Source organism: Pongo abelii, chromosome 2, assembly GCF_028885655.2.
Source record: "Pongo abelii isolate AG06213 chromosome 2, NHGRI_mPonAbe1-v2.0_pri, whole genome shotgun sequence".
In the NCBI taxonomy this organism is placed as follows: Eukaryota; Metazoa; Chordata; class Mammalia; order Primates; family Hominidae; genus Pongo; species Pongo abelii.
The window spans coordinates 147,765,691-147,781,046 of record NC_085928.1 but is presented as its reverse complement, the minus strand read 5'-3'; the positions used below and the strand labels follow the sequence as shown (position 1 = coordinate 147,781,046).

Genomic DNA, 15,356 nt, shown 5'->3' with positions numbered 1-15,356 from the left:
ACCAGGAGGAGCTATGCCCATGTGGGGTTCTATGCCTTTCTCTGCAGTTAACTCTGACATGGCAGGGATAGAGAAGACAGATTCATGTGACAACGGGAGGCTTCCTCCATGATTAGAATTTTGTCAGATGTTGACAGAATGAGAAGTGGAGGGCCTTTTGATACCCACATTTTGGCAATGAGCAGTCTCTGGTGATGATCAGATGCAGGGTATGGCCATGGCAGTAGGTAGCAGATTGTTTAGAAGCAAACAGGTAAAGGAACTATGGTGCCAGGGGGCTAGAGGGTTCATCCACCATGGGACTGAAGCCTTGAGAGGGAAGACAGGGACTGGAGGCCACTGAGAGAAAGCCAAGAGCCCGGGTCTTCACTCAGTAAGAGGGAGGCAACCAGTAGATGACAAGGGCAGGGAGTGGACTGGCAGGTAATAATAATACCAAGTGGTACAAGCTTCAAGGAGTTGGTGTTTTTTCTTTTTCTTCAGGATGGAAGAGAGTTCTTTGAATCTGAGGAGTCACAGAGTAATCTATTCTTTTCCTCTTTTTAAAATCTCTGCACAATTTATTTTGAGTTAAAAATGCAACAGTCCCTGCATTCTAATCCTACGGTGAAAAGGGACAAGGGCTCACCATGTAATACTTGATTTTCTGTAGGATATCATCATTGGTCATAATAAGATCTTTTGCTGTTGTCCCATCCGCTATGTTGGCTAAGATGCACAGTGTCTGGAAAAGAACAAAGGGCCAACAGTCAGGAAAGCTCTGAAGTCCCAGAGTCAAGCTGTCTCAAGAGCTTGGGCAATTTTTCACTTGAAGGTACATGGATTCTCACAGGTTCCACTCTCAATGCCCTGATTTCTCATCTGCTGACATCATTACTAGTAACAGTAACCACACCCAAACAAAATCTACCTTAGGGAAAAGAGAACCCCAACACTTTGGTGGTTTCTTCCTGGGCTATGGGAAGCCATAGCTGGGTAAAGGCAGCTATATTGTATAGGTCATACTATCAAATCAAAGAGAAAATGTAACTTATTATTTTTCTTGAAAATCTTATTTCTAAGAGAAGCTCTTGTGACAAACCACAGTGTTCCTTCAACAATGTAGTCTCTTTGGTGGAAGCTCTGTAGGTGTTGCAACTCCCCTCCCAGGGAAGCCTCCCTTTCCTAGGCCTCCACCTGCTGCTTGCTCCTAAGCTCATGACCTTCTGGGTGAAGGCCTAGACCCTGTTCACCAGCTACACCAGCCATGTGCACTTGGGACCTTTTAACTTTTTTGAACCCTGTTAGGGGAAGAGAAAAGGAAGTAAAATGTATGAAGGAACTTAGTCCAGGCTGGCCTAATGTGAAGACTGGAGGAAGCCTGTGCCAGCTGGCAGGACAGTACACCTTGAGGACAACCACTGCACTGGTGACTGCAGTCTTCTCAAAGGAAAAACTGTTCTTGTCAGCTGTTCCATTCTCGAAGCCAGACCAGCAGGAGGCAAAAATTAAGATAATGGTGAAAGGACTATGATAGGGATACCAACAGTGCCAAGCTTAGCAATTCAACAAACCATTTACTAAGTAACTATCATGGGTACGCCCTCTGCAGGGCATCAGGATGAGGCAGGAAAAAAAAACACACTCCCTGACTTTGAAGCTATCACACAAACAATTACATTTCACTGTGATTGAAGTAAACAGAGAACACAGAAGGCATGAAGAAAGAGCATTTGTTGGATACTGCAAGGGTTAGGGAAAACTTCCCGGAGGAAGTGACACAGTCCTGGAACTCAGTCAGGAATAACTCAAAGGAATGAGAGGTGAGGCTGGGATACAGATTCACATAATTTTCTCCAATTTTAAACTTTTTCTTTGCAAGACAAGCTAATTAAGCTAATTGAGGAGACTGTTTTCTTGTAGTGGCCCAAGCCCCAAAATATCCTAAAGGGTGCGTGGTTTTATTTCTCCTAGATTAACACACTGCTGTAACTAGATTATTAGGGAGTAAGTCCTGAGGTGTGAAACCAGAAAAGGCTGCCTCTGAGACACAGTAGACATGAAACATAAATTGTATAGTCCAATAGCTAAGCAAACACTGGGGAACTATTTATTCCAGGGCAGTTAGATCATGTTGAGGAGGCCTTTATGTGCCCAAGAAGTGGGACAGACGTGATCTGATCTGGAGAAGGTGTCAGATTTCTGGTGATCTGGTATATAAGCACTGGTACATGGTGAACCTGTCTTAAATTTCTTGGTAGGAACAATACCCTAAGGAAATCAATAATAATGAATCTGCACTCTTTTTGGTTAGTTGCTTGTGGAGAAGATCTTATGAAGGGGCAGACATGAGCATGCCCAGTGTAATTAACAGGAGTGATTAGTTTGGGGAAGAATTGACAGTCAATGTTTTAGGAGTCCAAGTTCAAGACGACATCAGAACCAAGTGAATTATAGTTGCTTTCCCCACATTCTAGCCCCACCTGAGCCTATAGGATAGCATAAGGTAATTAAATACAATGAGTGTTCTTTTTTTTTTTTTTTTTTTTTTTTTTTGAGATGGAGTCTCACTCTGTCACCAGGCTAGAGTGCATCTGGGCTTACTGCAACCTCTGCCTCCTGGGTTCACGCAATTCTCCCTGCCTTAGTCTCCCAAGTAGCTGGGATTACAGGTGTGTGCCACACGCCCAGCTAATTTTTGTATTTTTAGTAGAGACGGGGTTTCACCATGTTGGCCAGGCTGGTCTCGAACTCCTGATCTCATGATCCACCCGCCCTGGCCTCCCAAAGTGCTGGGATTACAGGCATGAGCCACCGTGCCCAGCCTACAAGTATTCTTTCTCTCTCCCTCTCCATCACTTGTCTTGACATGCAATCCAAATGTGGCAACACCAGACTCATAATACCACATTCCTTCTAGTTCTGCTCGAATTCCTTAAAGTGATTACAGAAAGCCTTAGCAAGCTTTACAATAACCCCACCTTCCAAGAGCAAGCCAGCAAAATGATATTCATCAGTGGTAGTGATCCAATCCTCACCAACCAGCCTCTGCCAGGCTTTACTAAGACAAAATCAAAATGCAGAGGGTGAAGCCAATCTAGGGAACACAGGTAAAACCTGGCTGAGAAGTAGGACGGGGGGCAGCACATGGAAGAATCATAGCTTATTACCCTCTTGTTCTCCATCTCCCCACCATTTCTCACCAAGAAGACTCAATCCTATGGGTTGGCCAGAGCAGCTTAAGAGAAAATAATGGAAATGATCCTTATTATGAATAAGAATTTTAATAAGGCTTCATAACCAAGGTATCCATGGAGAGAAGAGAAATGGTAAACACCTTTAGACTCTCCTAGAAAAGAGCTATCCCCTCTTACCCACTAAAACAGAATATAAAGGGGAATTCCAGGGAAGATCCCTCAGAATAGACCAGGTCAGCAAGACAGGTAAGTAATTCCCCTTTGTGTAGTGTTAGAATACGCCCATGCATCCCCAACCTTGAACAGCATGAAAGAGTGAGGTACAGTTCTGTTTTGAAGCTCATAAAACCCCTCTGTAAATATTCCTATGGAGACAAGCAATCAAATCTTAAAGAAATCAATTAGGCCGAGGGCGGTGGCTCACGCCTGTAACCCCAGCACTCTGGGAGACCAAAGCGGGTGGATTACGAGGTCAAGAGATTGAGAACATCCTGGACAATATGGTGAAACCCCATCTCTACTAAAAGTACAAAAATTAGCTGGGTGTGGTGGCGCATGCCTGTAGTCCCAGCTACTCAGGAGGCTGAGGCAGGAGAATCTATTGAACCTGGGAGCCAAAGGTTGCAGTGAGCTGATATCGTGTCACTGCACTCCAGCCTGGCAACAGAGTGAGACTCTGTATCAAAAAAAAAAAAAAAAAAGAAATCAATTATTGGGCCAACTCATTGAATATGTGAGCTAAGGAACAGATAAAAAAAAAACTACACACACACACACACCATTAATGTATGCATATTAGTGTATATACTAATATGAACAATTGGAAATCAAGGAAATAGAGCAGAGACTGGTAAATTATGGTTTGGGCCAAATCCAGCCTGCTGTCTCTTTTGGTAATTTTTATTGGAAGACAGCCATATCTACTTGCTTATGTATTGTCTATAGCTGCTTCCAGGCTAGAACAGCATAGAGGAGTAGTTGCTAGAGACCAGAGCCTGCAAAAATTAAAATATACACCTTGCCTCTTACAGAAACAGTTGGCTAAACTCTGAATAGAGAACAGGCTGAGTGCAGTGGCTGATGCCTGTAATCCCAGCACTTTGGGAGGCCGAGGCAGGTGGATCCCTTGAGATCAGGAGTTTGAGGTCAACCTGGCCAACATGGCGAAACCCTATCTCTATTAAAAATACAAAAAGTTGGCCAGGCATGGTGGCTCATGCCTGTAATCCCAGCACTGTGGGAGGCCGAGGTGGGTGGATGACTAGGTTCGGAGTTCAAGACCAGCCTGGCCAACATGGTGAAACCCCGTCTCTACTAAAAATACAAAAATTAGCCCGGCATGGTGGCAGGCGCCTATAATCCCAGCTACTCGGGAGGCTGAGGCAGGAGAATGGCATGAACCTGGAAGGCGGAGCTTGCAGTGAGCCGAGATCACGCCACTGCACTCGAGCCTGGGCGACAGAGCGAGACTCCATCTCAAAAAAAAAAAGAAAATAACCGGGTGTGGTGGTGGGCACCTGCAATTCCAGCTACTCAGGAGGCTGAGGCATGAGAATAGCCTGAACCCAGGAGGTAGAGGCTGCAGTGAGCCAAGATCACACCACTGCACTCCAGCCTGGGCAACAGAGTGAGACTCTGTCTTAAAAAATATATATCACAATAATAATAATAAGTGGGAAAAATCAATGAAACCAAAAACTGATTCTTTGCTAAACCTCTAGTCAGACTGAACAGGAAAAAAGGAATTATCAGCCAGGCACAGTGGCTCGTGTCTGTAATCCCAGCACTTTGGGAGGCCGAGGTGGGCAGATCAGCTGATGTCAGGAGTTTGAGCCCAGCCTGGCCAACATGGTGAAACCCCATACCTACTAAAAATACAAAAATTAGCTGGGTGTGGCGACATGTGCCTGTAATCCCAGCTACTTGGGAGGTGGAGGCAGGAGAAAGGCTTGAACTCGGGAGGCAGAGGTTGCAGTGAGCTGAGATCGGCCACTGCACTCCAGCCTGGGTGACAGAGCGAGACTCTGTCTCCAAGAAAAAAAAAAAAAAAAAAGAATTACCAATATAAAGAACAAGGGAGGGGATACTGCAAAGGATACTACAGACTTGAAAAAGGAATAAGAAATTATGAACCATTTTATGTTAATAAATTTGAAAACTTAGATGAAATGAGCAAATTCCTTGAAAGACACATAATACCAAAGCTCACACAAGAAACAGATAACCTGAGTAGTCCTATTTCTATTAAAAAATCTGAATTTGTAGTTAAACACCTTTCCACAAAACAGTCATCGTATCCAGATGATTCCAACTGGTAGCATTCCATCAAAATTGAAGAAAAAAATAATTAATTCTTCACAAATTTTTGCAGAAAATTGAAGAAGGAATACCTCCACCTCATTCCCCAAGGCCAGCATTATCCCAATACCAAAACCAGAAAAAGACATTATAAAAAAACTATTCATCAATACCCCTCATGAATATAGATGTGAAACACTCCTTACCAAATTTCAGTAAATTGAATCTAACAATATATCTAAAGGATAATACATAATGACTAAATTAGGTTTACCTCAAATATATTAGTTTAACATTTGAAACTGAATCAAATGAATTCACCATATAAATCAGAGTTTAAAAAAAAACGATTTCAACAGATGCAAAAAAAGTAATTGATTGAAAAAAAAATCTATGGCTCATGTTTGGCGTTTAAAAATAAAAAAGTAAAAATAATCCAATATCTATTTATGGTAAAAACTCAACAAACTAGAAGATAATTTCTTTTCCTTTCTTTAATAAAGGGAATCTATGAAAAACCTACACCCTACATATTTAATAGTGAAAGACTGAGTGCTTTCCTCTAATATTGGGAACAAAACAAATATGTTCATCCTCATCTCATTACACTGGAAGTTCTAGCTAGACAATGAAACAAGAAAAACAAAATAGCATATAGATTGGAAAGTAAGAAATAAAGCTATTTTTATTTACAGATGTGATCATTTGTTGAAAATTTTAAGTAATCCACACAAAATAACTTAAAGTGACTTTGGCAAGAATGCAGGATACAAGACTGACATACGAAAATTGTATTACCATATACTAACAACGAACAACTGGAAATCAAAATTTTAAAAATAACATTTACAAAAACATCAAACATATGAAATAGGAATAAATCCGACCAGGAGTGCAAGACCTATATATAAAAAACTACAAAACACTGCTATAAGAAGAATTAAAGAGGACCTAAATAATTGGGAAGATATATTCATGAATTGGAAGACTCAATATTGTTAAGATGTCACTTCCTCCCAAATTTATTTATAAATACAATACGATCAAAATCCCAATTGGCATTTCATTTGTAGAAATGAGAACAGAATTATGAAATACAGTAAAATTCACTCTTTTGGTAGTAATTTTATTTACCAAATGTATAGAATCTTTTTTTTTTTTTTTTTTTGAGATGGAGTCTTGCTGTGTCACCCAGGCTGGAGTGCAGTGGTGTGATCTCGGCTTACTGCAACCTCTGCTTCCCAGGCTCAAGCGATTCTCCTGCCTCAGCCTCCCAAGTAGCTGGGACTACAGGTGCGTGACCACACCTGGCTAATTTTTGTATTTTTAGTAAAGACAGGGCTTCACCATGTTGCTAGGCTGGTCCTGAACTCCTGACCTCAAGTGATCCGCCTGCCTCAGCCTCCCAAAGTGCTGGGATCACGGTGTGAGCCACCATGCCTGGCCTACCAAATGTATAGAATCTTAAAACCACCAGTACAATCAGCATTTACAGAGCAGTTCTATCACTGCCTCCCTCCCTAAATTGTCCTGTGCTATCCCTTTATAGTCAAATCCTGCCCCCAACCTTTAAGCCTTGGATACCTTTGATTTGTTCTCTGTCTCTACTGTTTTGTCTTTTACAGATGGTCATATAGATGGGATCATATAGTATCTTGCCTTTTGTATTGTATCTGGCATCTTTCACATAGCATAATGCATTTGAGATCCATCCATGTTGTTACATATAGCAACAGTTTGTCCCTCTTTATTGTGACTGTGATATCCTATTATATTAATGCACCATAGTTTGTTGAGGGATGTTAATTTCTAATTTTTGGTGATACAAATAAAGTTGTTACGAACGTGTGTGAACTTAGGTTTTCATTTTATGTGAGTAAATGGCTAGGAATGGGATTGCTGGGTGGTATAGCAAGTATATGTTCAACTTTGTAAGAAACTGTCAAACCATTTCCAAAATGACTGTATTATTTTGCATTTCCACTAGATGCTCTGCATCCTTGCTAGCAACTGTACTGTTTTAAAAACAGTTTAGCTATTCTAAAAGATGCATAGTGATATTTTATTGTGCAGTGTCTGTTCATATTGTTTGTTCAGTTTTATATTTGGTTGTTTTCTTGTTGTTTTGAGAATTCTTCAAATATTCTGGACACAAGTCATGTGTCAGATATCTGATCCACAAATATTCCTTCCAGTGGATGGCTTGTCGCTTCAGTGTCTTAACAGTGCATTTCACGACGCAGAAGTTTTACAGTTTGATGAAGACCAATTTACCTTCTTTTCTGAATGATGTTTTAAATTTCATAGCTAACAACTCTTCTCCTAATCTAAGATCTCAAAGATTTTCTCCTGCATTTTCTAAGTTTTATACTTTTACCTTTTATGTTATGTCTATCAGTAAATTTTTATCTCAAGTGTGTGGTATAGTTCAAAGTTAATTTTTTTGGCACTTGTACAGCATCTTTTCTTGAAAAGACCATTCTTTCTCCACCGAGTTGCCTTTGTACCTTTGTCAATAATCTACTGGCCATATATGTGTGGGTCTATTTCTGGACTCTCTAATCTGTTCCATTGATCGATAAGTGCTATCTTTTTTTGCTAAAAGCATACTGTCTTCATTACTACTGTACTTTTATAATTAAGTCTTGAAATAAGGTACTGTGAATCCTCCAATTGTTCCTGTTTTTTCTTCCAAACTGTTTTGGCTTTTTAGTTCCTTTGCCTTTTCATACGGATTTTAAAATCTATATGTAAAGGCACAGATTTTAGATATTTACATCTATGGTAATATTTATAAACAAATATGCTGTGATTGTGCTTGGGACTGTGCTTAATCTATAAACCAACTTGGGGAGAACCAACATTTTAGCATGGTATATCTCTCCATTTATTTGGGTCCTGGATTTCTCTCATTATCAGTGTTTTTATAGTTTTCAGTATACAAATCCTTGTGAGATGTATACATAGAATTTCATTTTTTTCTAAGCTACTGCAAATGGTACTGTTTAATATCTCAATATCCAATTGTTCACTGCTAGTATATAAAAATACAACTGACTTTTCTATCTTGTGACCTTGCTTAACTCATTTATTAGTTCTAGATTTTTTGGTGAGTCCATGGCATTTTCTATTATAGGCATTCATACTGTCCTTTCCAATCTGTATACCTCTTATTTCTTTTTCTTGCCTTCTTTTGCTTGGTAGGAATTCCAGCACAGTGTTGAACAGGAGTGGTACAAATGGACATACTTGTCTTGTTCCCAATTTAAGGGCAGTGATACATATGTTTTACTATCTTGTCTGTGGTGACAGTTTCATAGGTGGATGCACGTGTCAAAACTGAAACACTGTATACTTTAAATATGTGCAGCTTATTGTATGTCAATTGTATGTCAGTCAAAAAAATAATTTATCAGGTGCTTTTGAGAAGCATTAAACTTCTAGCTAGTCAGCTGACTGTTTAGCCTCCCATACTCGCCTACTTCCAGATCATTTCCAAAATCTGTATGAGAAAGTTCCTTTGTGTCCTGCAAAAACAATATTATTGTTGGTCTTTCATTTTGCCCTCATTCAAATCTTGCCTCACCTTTCTGTCTTGCTTCACTTTTCAAGTTACTGAAATTCTATCCAGGTAAGTTGTCTTTATAGACAAAATTCATTTCTATCCTCTCAAAGTACAATGGTTTATTTTGAACAATTTATTTTCTTCATTGTTGTGTTTCAGTAATGGATTTCATTTCAGCTAATTTTAGTGATGCTTATGAGATTATACTTTCTCTGTGTTAAATTTTTTTCATCAAAACAGTTTTTTAAAAAATTTTAAGAGACATCACGTAAAATATCTGTCTTAAAATCACTTTATCAAACCTACCATCTTTTTGCTCACAAATTCAATTGCAGCTCCTAAGACCTACAATGCTTACTTCCTGGATTGTTCTTCCAAGGCTGGCTGAATTACTTTAACTCAAGAATACAGAAGATGAGAAGCACAGCCCCTGAAGTTAGACTCTCTGGGTCCAGCTCTCTACTGATGACCTTGGGCGAGTTTCTTTCAGATAGACATACATATATGTCTACAGCTTAATGAATTTTTTTTTTTTTTTGAGACGGAGTCTCGCTCTTCCACCCAGGTCGGAGTGCAGTGGCGCTATCTCGGCTCACTGCAAGCTCCGCCTCCCAGGTTTACGCCATTCTCCTGCCTCAGCTTCCCGAGTAGTTGGGACTACAGGCGCCCGCCACCGCGCCCGGCTAATTTTTTGTATTTTTTTAGTAGAGATGGGGTTTCACCGTGTTAGCCAGGATGGTCTCGATCTCCTGACCTCGTGATCTGCCTGCCTCGGCCTCCCAAAGTGCTGGGATTACAGGCATGAGCCACCGCACCCAGCCAGCTTTATGAATTTTGAAAGGGAACATAACCATGTAGCCAAAACCTATGTCAAAAAACTGAAGATCACCAGTACCTCTGGTCCTGTGTTAAAATCTTAAGTTTGCAGGTGACCTTTGTTTTTAGAGCAAAATAAAATATATACATTAAAACTCCCATGATAAATCCCAGAAAATAAAGAAAAATAATTCCCAACTGTCCTGATAAATAATGCACAGCTTCGTATTTTAATACCTACCCTTTACTTGCCCTCCTGAAACTTAATGGAAGTAGGGTTATGGGATGAGGAATAAGATGCCTAAGAGAAAAGAAATGAAAACTATCTCCAGGATGAGGAATTATTTTATCAGCAAGTTGCAGGAATTTTGAGTTGAGAGCATGGTGGTAGAGAGGGCTAGAAATCACTATTTATTTATCCTGGAAATCACTTGTTTATCCTGGAAAAAGGATTCATTCCAGGATGATGAAAGGTGGCTGCTCCTGTAGAGACAGGGACAGTGTGCACAGTGCATGACACAGAGAGCAAAACTGTAGACGCTGGTCATGTTTTCCTCTATTTCAGGAAGAAGAAGTCTTAAAGAGAGTTTAAGGGATGGTGGAAGATATTTCTTCCTATCTCTAGAACATCTCCCATCTCAGCACTCTGTCTTCTGCAGATTTGAATATTTCAGGAGACTCTTAAGAACTTCCTTTGTGCTCACATTCAGAAAATATTCTCCAAGAAAAAGGAACAACGTACCTGCTCTTTGACCTCAATGTTATGTTCCCCTTCTAGAATAAGAGTGACGGCTTGCATAATTTGCTTTCCATGAGTACTCATTATTTTATCTATATGCTGTAAAACAATGGGAAATCCATAATTATCAAAGAAACAAAGACCACAGGACAAATAGAAGGCTTCTAAAAGTTAAAACAATATGATTCACAACTGCTTCATGCAAAACACTATAGCATATAGAACTAGATGCCAAAGAACAGTGTTTATTATATTTTGAAGCTGCAGTTTGCCTTCAAATATGTCATACACACACACACACACACACACACACACATATGTATATACACATTACACATACATACATACATAAAGTTGACCTGACAGAATATGAAAGCACAATCATTGGGGGTCCTCAAACTCAAATATATTAAAGAAAAAGGAAGCAAAGGCCAGGTGCAGTGGGCTCACACCTGTAATTCCAGCACTTTGGGGGGCCGAGGCGGGCCAATCACCTGAGGTCAGGAGTTCGAGATCAGCCTGGCCAACACGGCAAAACCCCGTCTCTACTAAAAATACAAAAAATAAGCTGGGCATGGTGGTACACGCCTGTAATCCCAGCTACTTGGGAGACTGAGAAAGAAGAATCACTTGAACCCAGGAAGTAGAGGTTGCAATGACCTGAGACTACACCACTGCACTCCAGCCTGGGGGAAAGAGCAAGACTCTGTCTCAAAAAAAAAAAAAGGAAGCACAAAAAATGGACTGGGGTAATGGACAAAGCCAGAGACATGGAAAACACAGTGTAGATTTCCTAATACTATCTTGGAGAATAAATGCATAATGACAACTTGTGGGGCACAGAGAAGGGAACCACTCATATTTCCTCATCTACCTGAAGGCCACTTGCATTGTTTCTTGGGGAGCATTAGAGAACATCGAGAGGGACCCCACCAGCAAGGCTCAGCCTCTCCTACTCTGACACGTATCCACTGCTTTCTACACTGGCATCTTCAGAGGTCAATCCCGTAAATGTGGGTAGGGAGATGGTCTATGGAATGGCTCTGAGAATTCTCTAAAGGGAAAGAAGCAGAGGCCCCAGAGATAAGTGATTTAGGCAGATGAGAAAATCCATCCTGGACAGCATACCAGGTAAGAAAAAAGTAACAAATCAAGGTAGGCACTGGTCATGTTTTCCTCTGTTCCAGGGATTAGAGGGAGACAGGATAAGCAGTGTAGGAGTGGAGAATAGGGGGTGATATGGTGAAGCAGCTCCCAGAACACCTATGAAGGTGACAGGTTTAGACATCAACTCCTTGTTTCTTTGGAAGGGGGCAGCATTTGAATCACACTCATGGGCAGATATTAATGAGAGCATAGAGAGAGCAATGTCTTGCAATGCATATGCAGAGCTAGCTAATTTGGAAGCCTGGGTGATTTTACTTACAGGACGAGTGGAGAGGAGATTTCTAAGAAGTCCCAATGTCTTCATCAGCACATTCAAATCTGAATCTGATAATAACCGGAATAGCTGTTCAGTACTCAAGCTTCGTAAAATATCTGCTTTTATTTTTTGTTCAGCCTGAAATGCCATATTCTGAAAGGATTAAAGAAGTTGCAAGAATCATGTCTACATTTACTTTATTAAATTATATTTTAATAGTAACTCTGGTAATTTTCTTTTTTTTTATTTTTTTGAGACAGAGTCTTGCTCTGTCGCCCAGGCTGGAGTGCAGTGGCACAATACTGGCTCACTGCAACCTCTACCCTCCCGGGTTCAAGCAATTCTGCCTCAGGCTCCTGAGTAGCTGGGAGTACAGGCGTGAGCCACCACGCCCGGCTAATTTTTGTATCTTTAGTAGAGATGGGGTTTCACCATGTTGGCCAGGCTGGTCTTGAACTGACATCGTGATCCACTTGCCTTGGCCTTCCAAAGTGCTGAGATTATAGGTGTGAGCCACCAGGCTTGGCCAACTCTGATAATTTTCAAAGTACAAACAGAATCTGCAGAAAATCTTTAAGGATAAATCAATCTGTTTTCCTGATTCTTGTTAATCACCTATATTTCTGTCTGTCAAGAGAAAGGTAACTGTTACTCTTAGATATACTTCTACATGAGGAATGTGACCACTTTTAGGTACAGACATTTGAATGTCTTAAGACTTCTCAAATAAATACAAAACTCATTTATCACTTTTGAGAATATCTTTATGGTTATCAAGTTGCCTGCTGTACACGAAATGACTATTAATGATTATACTGTGCCATGCCTTTTAAGAATGATTTCAAAGTACTCACAGAAGAAAATAAGCAGTGGGTTTTCTTAACTTTACTGGCATGAAAACATCTATTGTGTTCACAATACTATGGTAGGTGTTGGCATGGCTGGGCTGTATCACACAGGAAGCTCTCCAGAGGGTAGGAGGTGTGTCTGAGCTACCAGTAATCCCAGGTGGCTAGTAGCTATTTTGCTCCTTTTTCTCTAATTTGTATCATGGGTTAGCCCAGCTTAATCCCAAGCTATACATGTCTGAAGAAAACAAAAACCATGGTAAATTCCAAGTAACAACTTACAAATCAACTTTTGATACAAAAATCTCTTGTATAGCCAGGTGTGGTGGCACACACCTGTAATCCCAGCTACTCAGGAGGCTGAGGCACAAGAATCACTTGAATCCAGGAGGCAGAGGTTGCAGTGAGCTGAGATCATGCCACTACACTCCAGCCTGGGCAACTAAGAGAGACTCTGTATCCAAAAAAAAAAAAAAAAAGAAAGAAAAAAAAATCTTGTAAACTAGAGACATAATATGTGGTTGTTGCCCTCCAGGATTCTGAAATGAAGTCCCATATGCCATTTAAGTGATAGATCTGGGAAACAGGTAACAGTTACATCTGGATATGTAGATTTCAAAGTAACCTATTAGGGGAAGTTGAAACCATGTTATGAGATGAAGTCCCTGAAACTGATGTAATGAGAATTGGAAACCAGAAACTGAAATTTGGGGGAATGTTCTCAGAGAAGCAGTTGAAAAGGAAGCTAGGTAGAAAGTGAGTTTAAAAAAAATAAGTCCTGGGAAGGAGTTTCAAGAAAGAGAAGTGCTAAAAGCTGTGCAAAGTTCAGGAGAAAAATATCTGTGAAACTACAGATTTGTTGCTTTCTTAGAAGATAATTATTTCTATCCTAAAGTCTGCATAAAAACACAGCAGATATAGCATGGAACAGGGAGAATACAGGCTTGGAAAAGGTTCTGAACCCATTTCCATTATTAGCTGTGAGGCCTTCACCTTCACAATTCACTTACCCTCCCTGAGTCCTAGTTTCCCATTTGTAAAGTGAATATATACCAATATATCTTAAAATAAGAATTAGGGATAAATATAAAACGCCCAGCTTAGTGTCTGGTACAGAGCAATTAAATTGTAAATAGTATAAATATGTTTTAAAAATCAATTTAGGATTACTCTATTTACAATTTCAAGAAAATTTTAATAATCTTAAGGAGAAATGGTTCTCTAACCTCATAAAGTTTTAGAATATATTACAAATTATTTACTAGAAACTGTTAAAAAATTATTAAGTATTTATGCACCAATTTTATTACCTTCGACAAGTTAATCATTCTGCAAAAAATGGTTAAATATGTGAGGTAATACATGTTAATTAATTAGCTCAAATTAGCCATCCCACAATCTATCTATCTTTCAAAACATCATGTTGTACATTATAAACACACATAATTTTTATTTGCCAATAAAAAAAATAATCATTCTGTGCCTTAGTTTACTTCATCTATAAAGTATGGTAAGAACTCTCTGGCTGGTATCATAAAGTTGTTCTGAAGAGCAAAGGAGATATGAAAGTGCTTTGTAAAGTAGGTGGCGCTACAAAAAATATAATATGTTCATGATAAGGAAAATTTATTTTCCCAGAATTAGCTAAGTTTCAACATCTGTTCACTTTTCTTAATAAGAAATAAGAGAATGGAGGCATAACTTGCTTACAGTTAAATCTGTTAGTTTAATACTAAGCCTTCTAGGTCCTAGTCATTAGAAAACTAGAAAAAAATAGCAAGATTTTTGAAAAAGAAAATTCCAGACATTTCAAATAACACATTATAGTTCTAACTTAGACAATAGCTGTATTCCTTTTGTAAGTTATGATATATATAAAAGTGAAACGTACCATTAAAGCCCAAATTCCATTCACTCGTAAAGCAGGATTTTCACTCTGAGTTAATCCACAAAGTAGCTCTACGGCTCCTGATTCCAAAATTGGCTGCCATTGGACAGGGAAAAAAAAAGAATCACAGCTTTAAAGTCCAGTTTGCAAACTAAACATGCATATACCTTGACACTTTGTCTGTGATTTCTTCCCCACTCTTACTCAATTCCAGGCAACTTTTGCAAAGCATGAGTGATGTAGCCATAAAAATCACCTTGAGAAGGGCAAAGACAATTATTTTCTCATAAATCCAAAAAGCCAAAAAAAAAAAAAAAGAAAAAAGAAAAAAGAAAACAAAACCAAACCACTCTGTCATTTCCTTTTATCCTTGTAGTCCTGGAGGATTCAGGAGACATTCTAGTTATCTGTACATTTCACACAGACCCTTATGACTCCATTACCTAGCTCCCCACTCTCATCTTTTGCTGAGACTGTCACTTTCTGCTTTATGTGTATATCTTGTGCATTGCTTACAAACTCTATGAAGTAATATGGTTGGTAAAGGAAAGAAATATAAAGGAACTTAGACAACCAAATCACCCTCCTTCCAAGCTGTCAGTC

The 15,356-nt window shown here is 39.4% G+C and overlaps 1 protein-coding gene across 8 annotated transcripts in view; it reads right to left on the bottom strand.

The window, feature by feature from the left end:
* ARMC8 (armadillo repeat containing 8) overlaps nucleotides 1–15,356 on the bottom strand; it is a 111,296-nt gene that overhangs the window by 11,391 nt on the left and 84,549 nt on the right. For all 8 annotated transcript variants that reach the window (XM_024244091.3, XM_063721592.1, XM_024244093.3 and 5 more), the window contains 4 exon segments: nucleotides 14,757–14,849; nucleotides 12,021–12,170; nucleotides 10,598–10,693; nucleotides 629–724 (listed from right to left, as the gene is read on the bottom strand). In XM_024244091.3, the coding sequence (XP_024099859.1) occupies nucleotides 629–724; nucleotides 10,598–10,693; nucleotides 12,021–12,170; nucleotides 14,757–14,849 (435 nt within the window).